The 15,511-nt window shown below is 42.0% G+C and overlaps 1 protein-coding gene and 1 pseudogene across 1 annotated transcript; one reads left to right on the top strand and one right to left on the bottom strand.

Annotated features, from left to right (window-relative positions):
- The first annotated feature begins 2,572 nt into the window (after window positions 1-2,572).
- Window positions 2,573-4,778, top strand: LOC116259467 (E3 ubiquitin-protein ligase ATL31-like). The gene is made up of 2 exons (XM_031637299.2): window positions 2,573-3,984; window positions 4,474-4,778. The coding sequence occupies exons 1-2, from the start codon at window positions 2,722-2,724 to the stop codon at window positions 4,477-4,479; spliced, it is 1,269 nt and encodes a 422-aa protein (XP_031493159.1). The 5' UTR covers window positions 2,573-2,721; the 3' UTR covers window positions 4,480-4,778.
- Window positions 4,779-11,971: 7,193 nt separating this feature from the next.
- On the bottom strand, window positions 11,972-13,075 carry LOC116259197 (blue copper protein-like; annotated as a pseudogene).
- Window positions 13,076-15,511: the final 2,436 nt, after the last annotated feature.

Below are 15,511 nucleotides of genomic sequence, written 5' to 3'. Positions count from 1 at the left end.
ATAGTCGTCACAAAATGGGTTTTCCGAAGACTTGAAGACGATATTATTTCATCTCTAAAATATTTTGAATCAAATATGAAACCGATATCTTCCTTATAAATCAAATTCTAAAGTTAAATCATATTTTGGACATGAAATTAATATACTCGTCGTCGAGTCGAGGAAGGTGATGATCATACTTTCTTTCTTCCCCGTGTCGCCTGTTCCTCTTCATGTTGCTCGGTGACATTTGATGACTACCGTTAGTTAGAATTAGATGGACTTTCATCTTCAGGGGAAGAATTACACCACGTCGTCGTGTTTGAATCGTCTAAATAACGCATTTCAGACATGCCGCCCCGCCCACCATGAGAATTGAGATGGCTTGCCTATGAACAAAGGAAAGGACCGTGAGACAAAGTCTTGGTTGAAAATTTTTCCGTGCACTCGGAGGCCAAGAAGGTGGATGCCAAATATTTTGGACCTTATTTATCTTGCCAATTGCCTGTTGACTTGCAGTTAAGCAGGGAGCTAATTGTTCACGGACTGAGTCTCCCATCATCTTAACAACATGTATGTATATAATGTGTTTCACATGCATGCTTATCACGTGAAACAAGCATCTTTGCTGTAATTATATGTTAAGGGGCCGGGCCGGGCCGGGCCGTCCGGAATGATGTGTCCGGTTACCTTCCTTAGAATAAGCATTCTTGTGAGAAATATGGACTGCCCATTTCTTTTGCAAAATTTTCGTCAAGTTAAATTAGATACAAGATTAAGGCAGCAGCTTTGAAGTGCAGATGTGCTTCTTTTCTTTGTCTCTTGCCTCTTGCTCGCCACTCGAATTGAAAAAGAAAAAAAAGGGAATCATGGTTGAATCTGTGGAAAGAGTGGGAAAACAAGTCAATCGCATTAATTCAACTTCTCACAGCAGAAAATGAAAATGCGTGAAGAAGAGAGATTTCGTCATGCGACTGGTTCTCAGATGGGGCCAAGAAAACGATCCTTGCACCATCAGCTTCGTTGATTTCAGAATCCCATAAGTAACTTGTTTGAAACGCGAGAGATGTGGATTTCATATCCACGGGGAGGATGAGCATGCGATGCATGAACTTGAACTGGAAGCAGAACCGCCCGTTGGGGATCGGATCATGCAGCATCCCAACTGCGGGGAATCCATGTGATGTGAAAAAGTCCTTTCCTTCCGGAAGAAGCGGCGCGCCGCTGCCTGGCTCTCTTTCTAGAAAGAGGAGATGAAAAGGGAGCTTTACGGAATTTCTTTCATTAACTACGGTGCCGTCACTTTTTTTCTGTCCTCAGCGATTAAAAGAAAAGACGCCTAGTATTAACTTTTTACAGAACCAAGGTTTTATTATTTGATGACTTTTTTTTTTTTTTTTTTTTTTTTTTTTAATTTGTGGGTACCGTCCGATTCAGATCTAAATTTTACCTAATTTGACCGAAGCAGATTACGTGCACTCAAATTCAGAATGAACACCCAGATTCAAACCCTATTTTTCGAAACCACCCAACCTTCATATACAATCGGGCCAGAAAGGATAATAATCGGTTATCATACCCAAAGGATCATCTGGTTAAATATAATTGGATATTCTTTTTACATCCCTAACTTCTTCACAAGTAAGTGAAATGTTTGAAAAACTCGAAACTACGAGGAAGGCTAAAGAAGGTACTTGTTCCCCGTCCACGGCATTTAAATAAATAAAAAACAAGAGTTGGGCGCTGTAAGTTGAACACGTGTCACCGAGATTCACCTCAAACTGAAGAGCCCACAGAGGGGAAGGCCTCTTGGTTTGGTTGCATGACAAGATAAGCATATAGGAGGCTCCTTTGAATTTGAAGTGAGGAGTTGCGAAAATTTGCTCAAAGCCTGAGAGTCCATCCCATCCTAATCCGACCCAAGGGTGCGTACACGTGATCGCCAATATTAGCCACCCAACTTTCTTCTGGTTTTCACCTTCAAGAAGCAGAACCTTGACGACGCGCTCCAGTTTCCTACTTCGGATGCATTCAAACTTTGGTCCCGACGACGGATGGGTTGTGAAAGCAACTAAGCCGTTCAGTTCACCGGACCCAATTTCTGGAAGCCAAAAGATTTTGAGGGAAAAAAAGTCAAACGCCTCAACCTCCTTCAATTTCTATCAGTTTCTGGAATCCAATCCAAGATTTTGAATGTTGACGGATTAAGCAAAGGGTCATCCCTGTGGAATTTGGCATTTAATTTGACATCTCTTAGAGGAAGACGAATTTGAATTGAAGTGAGCTTTCAAATAATTAATAGTTGGATGCTTTCTTGTCAAGGCTGCTTCAAGACAGCGCAAAGAGGAAGAGAAATGAAAATCACTGAAGTCGCTTTCTTGGTGCTGGGTGGGGTCAATTGTAGAGGGTTCGAAGAAGAAAAAGGAACAGGAGCAGAAGATCAAATCCATTTACCACAGCAGGATGAAGGCGAAATAAAGATCACGAAAAAAGGGAAGAAACAAAGAATTGGAGGTCAGTCAAAATTACCCTTTCACCTTGCTAGCCACGCCATCGGGGAAGCAAGACCAGCCGGCTTGATCCAGAAGGGGAGTGCCCCCTCTATTAGAAGGTGGGACGGGGCTGCAGTGCTGCTGCCTTTGTCATTCTCTCCCGCTTCTCGTGTTTCTCTGGAACAGCACCGACCAAAACCGCCGGAAGGAAGTGGGGGCATCACCATCACATGAGTGCAGCAGCGGCAGCATGACCACTGAACAACACCCCCGACTGGGCAGCGTCTCGATTTTGTATCTCCTCCTCTTGCTCTTTCTCTTGACCCTCAATGGGACGGCGTCGGGTCAGTCGGTGCCGCCTCCTTCTGGGGACTTCTCTACCTTCAATCCTACGTTCCAGCCGTCTATGGCCGTGATCGTCATAGTGCTCATAAGCGCCTTCTTCTTCATCGGCTTCTTCTCCATCTATATCCGCCAGTGTTCCTCCGACTCGGAGAGCGTCCGCAGGCCATCCATAGCAAGGCTGGGCCTTTCCCGCCGCTCGCAGCGGGGGCTGGACCCGGCGCTCATCGAGTCATTCCCGACTTTCGTCTACTCGACCGTCAAGGCCCTCAAGTTGGGGAAGGGCGCGCTTGAATGCGCGGTCTGCCTCAGCGAGTTCGAGGACGACGAGACCCTCCGCCTGCTGCCGCAGTGCAGCCACGCCTTCCATCCGGAGTGTATTGACGCCTGGCTTGCTTCGCACGTCACCTGCCCGCTCTGCCGGGCCAACCTCCAGGAGGATCCCGGCGACTTCGTTCCGGCCGTCGCGATTGACGTCCCCGCCGAGACCGACCGGCCTGCGAACGAGCAGCAAGAGGAGACCGGACAAGCTTTGCCGCCGGCGCAGGACCAGGTGTCGATTCCGGTGACGGAGGAGGAGGCAAATCCAAGCGCCGCGGCCGCTGCTGCCCTTGCCAACGCGAGCGTCCACGTTCCGGTGACGAAGAACTTGCGGTTCCTGGAGGAGGATCGGTCGTGGAAGGGGCGGCAGAAGACGAACCGCAAGTTCCCGCGGTCCCATTCCACCGGTCATTCGCTTATGCCGCCGGAGTCGTACGAGCGATTCACTCTCCGGCTGCCGGAAAACGTCCGGAAGCATATCGTTGCCGGGAGGATGAGCCGAGTAGCGAGCTGCTCCGTATTTCCGGTGGACACCGGGGGGAGCAGCCACGCGGGGCGTCGAGTTGGTGAAGGGAGTAGCAGAGGCGGGAGCATCCTCCGACGGGCGCGGGACGAGCTGACGAGGACGGAAGGGTGGACGTTCTCTATCACTCCGCCCTTCGTAACCCGATCATTCTCCAGCACGCATCGGACAGCCGCCGAGGCGGCGGGGACGGAGCCGTCGACGCCGAAGCCGCAGAATCCATCTCAACCGGGTCTCGTTCCCATTCTCCGGACGCCGCTGGATTGCCTCGGCTCCAGACGCGAAGCCGTCGATCAGCCTTCGGCGTTGCCGCCGGCGAGGGTTCAGGTGTGAAATCTCCATTTCAGGGGGTTTGTCTTTTTTGCTTGCGTCCAATTCTTTTACGTTTTTCCCTCATCTTCCTCTTTGTCTAGTGGGAAAAGACCTGGTAATGAAAGATTAGGGAAGAAAAATCCCCATTGTTGTTCATCGGCGAAATTTACTCATCTGGTTCTATCTTCAAGTGTATAAATGTTATTTACATTTTGTGATTTTTAGAGTTTGTACAGAACTACTATGGATTCGATTACGAGTAGTCGTATTCGAAGCAGAAGTAAATTTTGCTTCAGAAAAGCCCTCCTACCTACAGTGGAGTTGAAATTTTGCCCATATCGAGAACAAAAAAAAAAAAAAGAGATGAAGAAGAAGAAGGTTAAGACAAGAAAGAGTTGTTTATTTCATTGGAGAGAGATTCGTTTGGAGAAAACAAGCCATGCGTTTTGTATTTTGTGGTGGAGGGCTGGGCTTGTCTTATGTGATGCGTTCATGGTGTTTTAGGTGTGAGGGTTTCAATGTACAAGGCAGCGTGGGCGGCGTGGCGTGGAGCCAACATGGGGGGACGTACTGTAGCTACCACCAAAATCCTGCTTGTTTACGATTCAGTGGGACCAAGAAGGGCTTCAGTTTCTAACACCACCAAGAATGGTGGGCTCGACCGACCTCTTGTTTATGTTTTCTGGAAGGTTTTATTTTTATAGTTTTGAGATATTCCCGCTCATTATCTTCTTTGGGGGTATTTGTTTTAAACAAACCACCGTGATTTTTCCCCTTGGTTGGTTTCTAATAACTAAGGTGTCAATGATTGGTCTCGGTTCGCGATTTGCGCAGTTTTTTTTCTGGTGCATCCAAGTATCGAATACTACAAGTTTCAACTTTCGAGGGAAGGGAAGTGAATAAAGGGTGTGCGCTTTATTCGATTCGCTCGACCTTGCTTTGTTATCTAAATTAGTTAAAAAGGAGACAAAGATAGATTATAATTTGTCGACATGCGAAGGTGGAGGATGAGACAGCTTCTTTTCCCAATCCCACTAAATAAGCGGCCGACATAAGTCGATCAATGGAAGCCACTTGGTATACACCACCTCCCAGGAACAGAGAGTGCAGAAGCATGATTATATCAACACACCATATTTAGATTGGTATGAAATGATTTAGGGAAAGCATCCGAGATCGCCTATGCACTCTCTCTCTCTCCCCAGCATCTTGCGTGCGTAAGAAAATGAGAGTAGTGGGAGGCAACAGAGGATCTAATAATTGAATCCTCAACTCAACTCAGCACAATACAATTCATCTCCTTATAAAAGCAGTCTGCAGTTGGTGGCTACAGAGACCCACTTGCACATTATTCTCCTGCTATTGGTATTGGTGGAGAAAGCAGCAGGCCTGTCAGGTTTTGTCAGTGAGAAGAAGAGAGTCTATACCTGAACCTTTCCTTTGAGTTCAGAGGCAAACTCCTGTTCCCAATGCCGGGGGTTCGGTTCCTGTAAGATCTCGATTCTCATCTGGATTGTTTGTTACATGGAGAAGCTGCAATGGGTGCGGACTTAACTAGACCAATGATGTGTTCAACCGAGATAAGCAGACTTCTTAATCTCTACCAAATCATTTTCTAAAAGGGATCTTACAATACATATAATCCTTGTGGCCTGCCTGTCCCTTTTCTTATTGGTTGGTTTCGGACTGGCAGTGGCGAATTATTTATTGGTGGGGCCGAAGCCCACGTTGAACAAGACTAACTGAGAGTAAATCGGCAGACGGGTCATACTAGATCCGGCCGTCTTCTCCGTCACAACTCTGAACACCCTCATCAATGGCGGATTCATTCCACATCAATCTGGCCCTGCCCAACTTCAAAGTTCAAAGAAACGGAACCGGAAAAAAGAAAAAAGGGAAAGCCTTCATTGGAAACTGGATGTCTCTCATAAGCAGATTTAGTGAGCGAAACGGAACCACTTGACTTATGAGGCTTCGATTCCAGCACCATGGCTGCTATACCAGGAGGAGGTGATTTACTTCTGTCCCTTGCTGCTATACCTGTTTTGTTTGACCACTGGCTACTCCAACTTTTCTTCTTTGCGGATAACGTTGCAGCCGCATCATCCAATGGAACAGGCAAAATGGCTGCCTTTTTCTCTTTTCCTTTATCGGATTAACTGGAAACTCACGTTCCACATGCAGCCTTTTGTCTTTTGTAGTGCTCGACTACAAAAAGCACTCCAGCCTGTGGAGCTCTAGAGGGATCAGAGATAAAAGCCACAGTACCCTCTCCGCAAGATTCAAATGCGGTAAATCAGATCAATTTTGGAATTCCAGTAGACGAGGAGATTCACTAAATTTGGAAGAACTGATCCAAATGCCATTTTCACATGTAAACTGAATGTCTTGTTGTGACACCTTGTATCAGACCAGATGTGTTTTTTCCCCTACCAAGTAATACTACAAGTTGTTCGGTTTGCTGCTTATTAATCGGATTTCTGTGTTTAGATTCAGATTTGAATCATTGGGATCAGTAATTGGACAGGCATGAGATGGGGCAAACAGCAGCCAGAGGCTGGTTTTCTGCACCTAGTTCTGAATCTGATGGTAGGGACAGAGATTCAATTGAGAAAAGATCCTACTCTTGGCTCAAGTTTTACGCAACTTGCAGTAGGGAATATCAGTACGTTTTTTATTAGTCTTATCGCTACTAGTGCACCTGCAAGTAAATAAATACTACCTTAAAATCAAATCACAGATAAGATGGTAGCTGACAAATCTGATCCACTAAAACTTGTAGAGAGAGAGAGAAAGAGATGATAAGGATAAGCTGCAAGTTGACTCGAAAGAAAGAAAGAAGGAAAGACGGAAGGAAGGTGGGATCGGCGACCAATGCGGCTGTGGGGAAGCTGAATCAAGAAGGCTTGATGTCGGGACAAGTCAACAAAATAAAACAAATCTAAAAGGGCGGCGCCATTGTTTGGGTTCCCCTGTTCGTGAACCGCCAGTAATTTTTTTTTAACCCTGTTTTTTGTTTTGGAATATGACCTACGAGTTATATTAAACCCTTTTATCTGCATTGTAACTATAAGTTTATATCCTTTTCTGAAGTCCAACATGTTTAACTTGCAAATGAACAAAGGAGGTAGGCCAGTCAAGGCAAAGTTCCATTGAAAGATATAAAAGGAGTAACGTAAGACCAATATGCAACAAGATACGAGAGTGAACAAAACAAAAAGATATATTCGATGTAGCCTGACAAAACTTTATCATAAAAACATGCAGACAAACTATATATATATATCAGAATTTGTTGAAAATAATATAAGCCGTCGATTTCCAAGGATATCAAAAAGTGGAGATTAAGTATAGAAGGTAAGTTGTTTTTTCAAGTTCGAAATGCCCTTCAAAAGAGAAAGATAAAGAAGGAAGCAAATTAGTTTCTTTAAATGAAACATTGTGTCATACTCTTGAAAAACTTGACCTGAATATTTATAACTTAATATTCACTATCTTATCTTTTTAGATTTTATTATTGATATGATTCTCCATCAAGTCTGGTGTAGATACATATAAATGTATAAAATCTATGTCATTGTCTGTCGGATGTGTCCAGATTGATAAGAATTGATTTTTTTTACTATATAATGAATCATTATAAACTATTGCTAATGCTTATGTGCAACATTTTTTTAGTGAAAGATTTTCCATTTTTTAATTATCTGGAAGACGGAAGCATAAAGTCCCCTATATCGTTATAGACATCAATATATGTAAATAAACAAATTTTGTGGTATATGGGCAACAACTAGACACCAGCCCATATATGGCTTAACCAATTTTGATCATGCAAGCGAATGTTGTACACAACATGAGGAGGCAGAATTCTCTTCACTGCAGCTAGGTATTGTAGTATTCTTGCCACGGTCAGATGCTCAACCTTATACGAGTTATTCCATTAAAAGTCTGGATTCTAGTAACAACTAATTAATAACAAGTCATGTTTAGACGAGACATCCACAACAGTAATAAACAATTTGCCCTCCCTTATTAATATTAATACCGCCTAGATAGAATAATAAAATACGCTAGTCAACTTTTGTGAGATTTTTGTTGCCATATTATAACAAACTAATGAATTTATTTCTCAAAGTAGGTAAAATGAAACTGGATTCTCTCTCCTACTGTGTCTTATAAATAAGCTTAATATGAAACTTTATTTTTCATAACCGGGTTTTCTTGCCTTTTGTTCAACGAATATGAAGAGATTTTGTCACCTCACGGCTTATGCTTACTTCAGCATGCAGGGAATACTCTCATACCAACCACCAGTTAGGTTTCCGGCAGAGCCAAAAGGGGGATTGAGTCGTGAGTCGTGACAGATACACACCAAAAGGGAGGTGGGGGCATTTTTTAATTTTTTATAAAGTAGACAACTTTTTTTTTTTTTTTTTCTTTCTTACAATCCTTGTGAAAACTCTTGTTTTACATTTTGATCATTGCATATACTGATTTTTCATGCACAGGGCTGTGGCGTATATAACCTGCTTCGGCCAAAAGGGAGGGTGGCACAACCTCCCTGCCCCTTCAGTTTTGAAAATTTTAAAATCTACCATATAAACTTTATAAAAAGTTTCACTTTGTCCCGGTGAAAAATTTTGAAGTAAAAAAAAATATCCTAGCATTAGGCCCCTGGTTGAGTTGTTTTCAATCAAACACTGTCTTTGGCACCGTTTGGGATTTCAAACGTTTTCAGTGAACACTTGAAGTGACTGTCAACCTAATCGGATGCCCAAGAAAAGAAAAAAGCAGTTGGCCTTTCTTTATATAAACAATAACCATACTTGCTGATTGGCCAGAATCATCAGTCTGGTCAGCTTGGAAAAACCTGGCCACAATCAGTTAAGGTCGATCCGGCTCACCTCCTAACTCACCCCCCGATTCTTCAAGTTATTTTAAAACTCAACGAGTTAACTCACTTGGTCAACAAGTCAACTTGTTTACCCAATAACCCAGTCATTTGTGGATCTAAGTCTGAGTCACGGGCTGCCAACAAGGCAGGCGAAGAAACACGCTCACCCAGTTACCAAAAAAATTATTAAAACGAAAAAGGAACATCTCGGTTGACTCGTATCAAACACGAAACAAAACCAAAAGCAGGTTGGGTTGGCTGGCTTTATGCTGAACCCCTTTCGAATGATCAAAGCCCTTGACTCGCCCAAGAATATTCGGTAAACTCACGAAGCAAGTTGTATCATTGACTCAACGAATTGAGTGAAATTATTCTACTCTTTTCTCTTCCAAAATGGTTCTTATCCATACGTTGTATGTGCGATTTTATTATGACATATAGCTTTATAAATACTGCAATTACTTTTTGTGCTTTTCTAAGAGACAAACTGGGTTAGGAGGGCTCGAACTTACTAATTTACAACAAGCTCTTGATGTACGTTGACCATTAACGTATACTTTGATGTACGTTGACCATTAACGTATACTTTGCTGAAAACCACTTTGGACACAACTATAATGATCCGCGACTAAAAAAGTTTAGGTGGCTACAACCCATATACATCAAATGATCTTTTGATACTTATTTTAAAAAAAAAAAAAAAAAAAAAATTCTTTTTTAGTCTTTTTTACCTTTCTTTATTTTCTTTTTTGTTTTCAATTTTTTTTTCATTAATGAGGGGTATTTTCATTTTTAACCATACTGGCTGGCGCATGAAAAATTCATACACCAATATTAGCTTCGCGCGATTAAAACATAGGTTCTTTTAGCACTTAACCAAATAACTGCACAGTCAACTTAACCCCAACCAAACCATTTTGCTGCATAGTGAACTTAACCCCAACCCAAATTACAATAAATGATACCCGTATTGCAAAAAGTATGTACAACATATATATACAAAAATTTTTCACCGATATTTTCAGCGACAATCAATTACATGTCACGGTTCATGTCGCAGGGCGACTCGACAAACAAGGGAGTGAGGTGAAGTCAATTTATTTTCCGTAACTTGTGTACTTTTCTTGAGAATATGGAGGATTTAAATGCTGGAAGATGAAATTTGCCAAATGCATAAATAAGTCGGACCCATCTCTTCTAACCATCACCTGCTTATGTAAGCTAGCTTTGTTTGTTGGTGTATCTCTTTGCTGGATCTCGTATCGACCCACGAAATTGGACTTGTTGAAAACCGAACCACCGCCATAAAGCTTAATATGACAGACAGTAATTGGGCTGCATGTGGGGTGGTTTTGGCCCATAAACTTGATTGAGAAATTTTTAGGAAACACACATTAGAACTATTGTTTTATGAACTTATTCCAATCTTTGTGGCGAACCCATAGAATACTCCAAACAATTCTTAAATCGTACTTATTGTTCTCTTTACATAACAAAACCAAAACATATTTCGGATATGACTTAATGCTCGTATCTCAAACATCTCTAATAACAGGCGCTAAAAATTTCATCAGCTCTGGCGCAATATTACTTTGCATTGACGCTATTGTGATTGGCATGTTATTGTTTATGCCAAAGATATCTGTTGTTGCCGTGCCTACATCCAATCCTACTATATGGTGGTTCGGGAGTGCTCCCATGGATCTTGATTTCCCAACTACTATTTATCTTCTTTATTCGTTGCTATAATCATTATTTTGTGATTAACTACTACTGCTCCCATTTTGAGGCCATCATTCCGGCAAGAACAACCTGCATTTATTTTTTTCAAGACCTGCACTTCTTTTCATGTGTGTGTAATTATTTTTTGGGTGGTTGGTAAGAGTGACAGTACTTAAATAAGAGAATTTTCATTCGAGAACCAATCTTGTAATTCTTCAAACTAGTCGCACTTCTCTTAAAAAAAAGTCCCTGCATGATGGAAACGCCCATACTTTTATACAAGCCTCTTTATCTCATTCCCTCCTATCTCGAAGGTAGAGCAAGGATGAAAGATTGCTTGCTGTTGAATAAAGCACGACGGCTAAGCAGTATGATTAAAGTAGAAGTGAAATTCTATAAACCATGTTCACCTAATTAGTGAGATCATATGCTCCTCTGTCAACCTGCCTAAAGTGAGGCATGACGAGCCCACTTCGCCAAACCTAAATCATCTAAAGAATATAGTCCGCCTCCACCAAGTGCACTATTATTATATATATGTGGACGGTCCGGTCCGCCGGGAATCTTTCTCTTGATTGAAGAAACTCGATGGGTACCGACTACCAGACTCCTCAAGTCCACGCTAAGTTTACATGACTTTTGTCACGCAGTTGCAGGAGGATTGATGTTGGTAGCATTTGAATATTACGCCTGTTGCAGGTGGAGGTAAGTACAACAAAGAAAGTGGCTGAGGATTAAGATCAGGAAAAAGCTGCTTAAGCCTTTGTGTTTGCGCACCACTTTGGAAGCTTATTTCCTTCAAATCTTATGTCGTATAATCCTCAACTTTAATTATTAGAGAATCGCCAAACATTTTGCTTTAAGTTGCGCACCTTCGCGACAAACTCATGACCATTGAAAATGTAATTAACTGCGACCAACTTTTTCTTCCTAACTTTCTTTTCCTTTTCCTTAAGTTTAGACAAGCTGGGGCTAACCAAGAAATATAATAACCGAATTCTATCTTGCCTCCCGAGGAAAGTCTGTTAGATTCCTTCCTTCCATTCGGTAGCTTTCATAATTTGTTCATATAAAATTAATCACTTTTAGGCATATTCATTGAACAACTGGGGGCAGAAACCGGAGGGAGTTTGTTCCGCTTTTTTAAATTATTTTCAAAATTTTGAATTTCGCCCCTCTTAATTCTGAAAAATATTACTGGCCTTCCAAAAAAAAAAAAAGATTATGACTCCACCATTGCAATTGCAAGCAACCCCGTTAGTGGACAAAAACAAGATTTAGAGGATTAATCTCTGAAATTTGTCTCAGGAAAAACGCCACCTAATAATTTAGTATTTCAATGCTATTTTCGTTCGAAAGTTTGGTGGCTAAATATTTATAAGAATATGGCAAGCTCGACAATGATCTGATATTCAATTATTACTCCGAAAAAGCTGCGGAACGGTATACCAATGGAGCAATAATCGATGGAAGGGCTACAGAAAGCTGGCTCAGGAGGAGGAGAAGGAAGACGAGGAAGCAATCAATGGAACAATAATCAGGCACTGTCTCTCTCCTGGCAGCTCATGCGAAAAGGGCCACAGCAGCAGCGACGATGGCTCCTCCGATGACCGGGGCTTGAAGAGAGTTGCCGGAGGATCCGCTGGTGCTCGTAGTCGTGCTCGTGGTGGAGGGGGTGGTGGTGGACGACGAGGGTGTGGTGGGAGAGCCCGCTGCAGAAACACTTACCGACATTCTCATTCCGCTCATGCAGTGGCTGGGCGTGCCGCAGATGAAGTAGTGAGTGCCGGCGGTTTTCAAAAGGATTGTGGTGGCGCCGCTGTTGGTATCCGTATTTACAAAATTATTCGAGGAGCAGCCGTTGTAGTCCGCGGAAGATACCTCATACAGAGTATGCAGGCCGCTGTCATAGTTGAAAACTGCCATGTAGTATAGGAAATCAGAAGAAGAAGTATAGATCACTAGAGCCAGTTTAGTTGGTACAAGTGTTCATCCAAAAAGAAGAAAGGAAGTCGGATAAAAGAGAGGAAATTTTTATTGAGCGGCCATGCACTTTGCCTCGAATTTTCGACTTTAAGGTTCGTGTATGTTGAGAGGGCTGGATCATGCATATGTTAACTGCCCAAATAATGATTTTAATGCTGCTTATGTTCATGATCATATATGTCTTTCATATGGACGTCTTTCATTCATGTTGCACCTGAACGAGCCGTATAGGAGACGCCTATCTTTCATAGATCAAAACTACGAGAGAGAGAGAGAGAGAGAGAGTAACCTAGGCTGTCGCCAACGACGAAGGTTTTGCCTTGAGTCCACTGAGAGTAGTCGAATCCCTGACCCCACCCACTCTTATCACCAACCGTGTAGTCCTTTGCAGAGATCGGAATGAGGAGGCAGATGAATGCACACAAAGCGATGGCGGCTATGGTGGTGTATGCCATCGCCATTTTTTCACGGAGATAGAGAAAGAGAGAAGTTTGGTGACTGGGCTGTTTGGAGAGTGGGGGGGGGGGGGGGGGGGGATTTTATAGAGAAACCAGCCATTGATCTCTCTTTAATTTTCTTCTTTTTTTCAATGATAAAAACAAGAGGAGGATAGCTTGCGCTAGACTCAATGCTCACCTAATTAATAACAAGGGTTGTCAGCAATCATGAGAGAGAGAGATGTCTGCCAGGAAGCCGGTATGGTCTAATTGGTTTTTTGTAATACATAGTTTGACCTGAAGATGATGAGGAAGTGACATGATGTATTTACCAGGAAAGAAAGAAAATGAGAGGCGACAATGACGGGAGAAGCCTTAAACAACTTAAAGCAGAAGGACTTGAAGCTGGCATATTGATCTGAAACATTTCCTTAAGCAAAGAAGGAAGTTTATCAACCTGAGGACTACATGGATTCGGATTTTATGTACCTCAGACCCAAATTCGAATTATTTTACCAGCCATAGGATTCCCTTTGTTCCTGAAAGTCCTCTTCGCCTACCAACCATCCTCATAGACATTTCAACCACTCTATACGTGCCAATGTCTTGAATTAAAAAGCAAGAGAGACAGGCAACACGTTCCTAACATACGCTAGGTTCATACATCAATTCAATACAATATCATTAAAGTTTAGTTAGTTGTATAACGCGAGATTGATGCTACCAAACTACAATTCTGTTTCTTTTTTCCCTGATGCTATTGATAGTGGAACGAGTAAAACCCGCCATTCAGTGAATAGAAATGTCTTTCTGTCTCAAGAGACGTACTCCATGGAAACTAATTTAATTGCCATTGCAAAACGAATCTCACATAATTGCCAACCACTACTAGAGAAGAATTAGCGACGCCTGTGGCTGTTAACTTGTCATAGTCGACACAAATCCTTGATCACAAGGCCCTCGTTTGGGGGTGCCTCATGAAACGTGACCAAGTTCGTGAACTTCTGATCCACTGCCTACCATTTGGAAATTGGAACCCTGTGACTATATGCTCCACAGAGTCCGGTCTGTGAAATCTTAATTCAGTATTGCAATTTGAATAAACTTGGGTCCAATTATATGGGATAGCCCCACGAGACTAATTCACTGCTCCATCATCAATTAAAAAGTTGTCAACCATGTGTTTAGTTGCTCATCGAAATTTTTTTTTGGCTTCCACCCTTGCTATGACTGGCATGCATCTTGTAGATCACACCTCTTTTGTTTATATATATTAAAAACATGAAACGAAGAGTATACTGGAATACACCTTGAGCATGTTTGTTTTTTTTGTGTAGCCATTAATTAAACAAGCGTAGTTGAGGAAATTAAGCTTGAAGAGACCATTTTGAAGCTCCCATGGACAGCAGAAAGACAGGACCGATAGTTAGGTGGCAACCTATGAGGTCGTTGGTAATATTAATTATCCTTTATATTTGATTTGTTTCCCTCACTTTAATTTCTTCTTGATTTGGACAGTGCAACGAAATGGGTGTCACAATTATGCGGTAACTAAAGGGATGGAAAAAGCTAGAAGGGACTAAGACTTGCGAGGATGTCTCAGTTAATTTACACCCTTAATTTTGATTCTTGCAGCAAGGTAAATATATATGACAGAGAAGGGTTTTTTATTCTTTTTCTGCATTCCAGTGACACTTAATTAGTTACGTTATCAACGCCAGTATCGGTCTTCTATCGGCTGTGCTGGCAGGCCGATACAATGCGCGTATCGCATCTGCTACAAATTGAAATGATTCGGGCCAATATATATGAACTTTACAGTATCAAGTATTTTTTATTTATTAAAACTTTTAAATTGTGTTGCAATTATTCATTTTTCAATAAGATTGGAAGAAATCTATATGCTGAAATTAACCATTGTTTTTTTTATTTGTAAGTCCGACCCAGATATTAGGGCCATGTTTGAATAAGTGGTATTAAAATGCCTGGCATTAAAACACCAGACATTTAGTATTGGGTAGTTGGCAAATGGAACAAAAGTTTTAGGTTCCAACTGTCACATCTCGTGTGATGACATGAAACGTTTGTCGCACATGACATGTTTAGGTGGAACTCGAATGACCATGTCTTTTTCACTCTCAAATGTTCCACTTGTTTATGTGGAAACAAAAATGCCAGGTCTAAGCAAAAACACTTAATGTCCCATGTTTGTTTCACCATAAAAACTTTGCTGAAATTTTGAGTCCCAATCACACACTTCACAGTGCATGGCAAGGCTATATTTGAGACGGCAAATATTCCTCAATTCATGGAAAAGAAAAAAAAAGAAAAGCAAGGAATTGGGGGGAAGGCGGAAAGGAAAGACGACGAAGGAGTCATCAAGATCAGTTGAAACGTGCGATAAGGTACCTCTCTCTTCCTCTCATCATTTAATTTGACGATGGAAAATTCTCCCGATGCTCCTACCCTAGGGGACGAAGTTCTCAAGAGAACTAAGAAGAAA

Source organism: Nymphaea colorata, chromosome 8 (genome assembly GCF_008831285.2).
Source record: "Nymphaea colorata isolate Beijing-Zhang1983 chromosome 8, ASM883128v2, whole genome shotgun sequence".
Taxonomy (NCBI): domain Eukaryota; kingdom Viridiplantae; phylum Streptophyta; class Magnoliopsida; order Nymphaeales; family Nymphaeaceae; genus Nymphaea; species Nymphaea colorata.
Note: the sequence above shows the minus strand (reverse complement) of the source record. Positions and strands in the feature narration are given on the sequence as shown.

What these genes read in the sequence shown, in the direction of transcription:
- LOC116259467 (XM_031637299.2), top strand. Translation starts at nt 2,722, where the DNA reads ATGACCACTGAACAACACCCCCGACTGGGCAGCGTCTCGATTTTGTAT.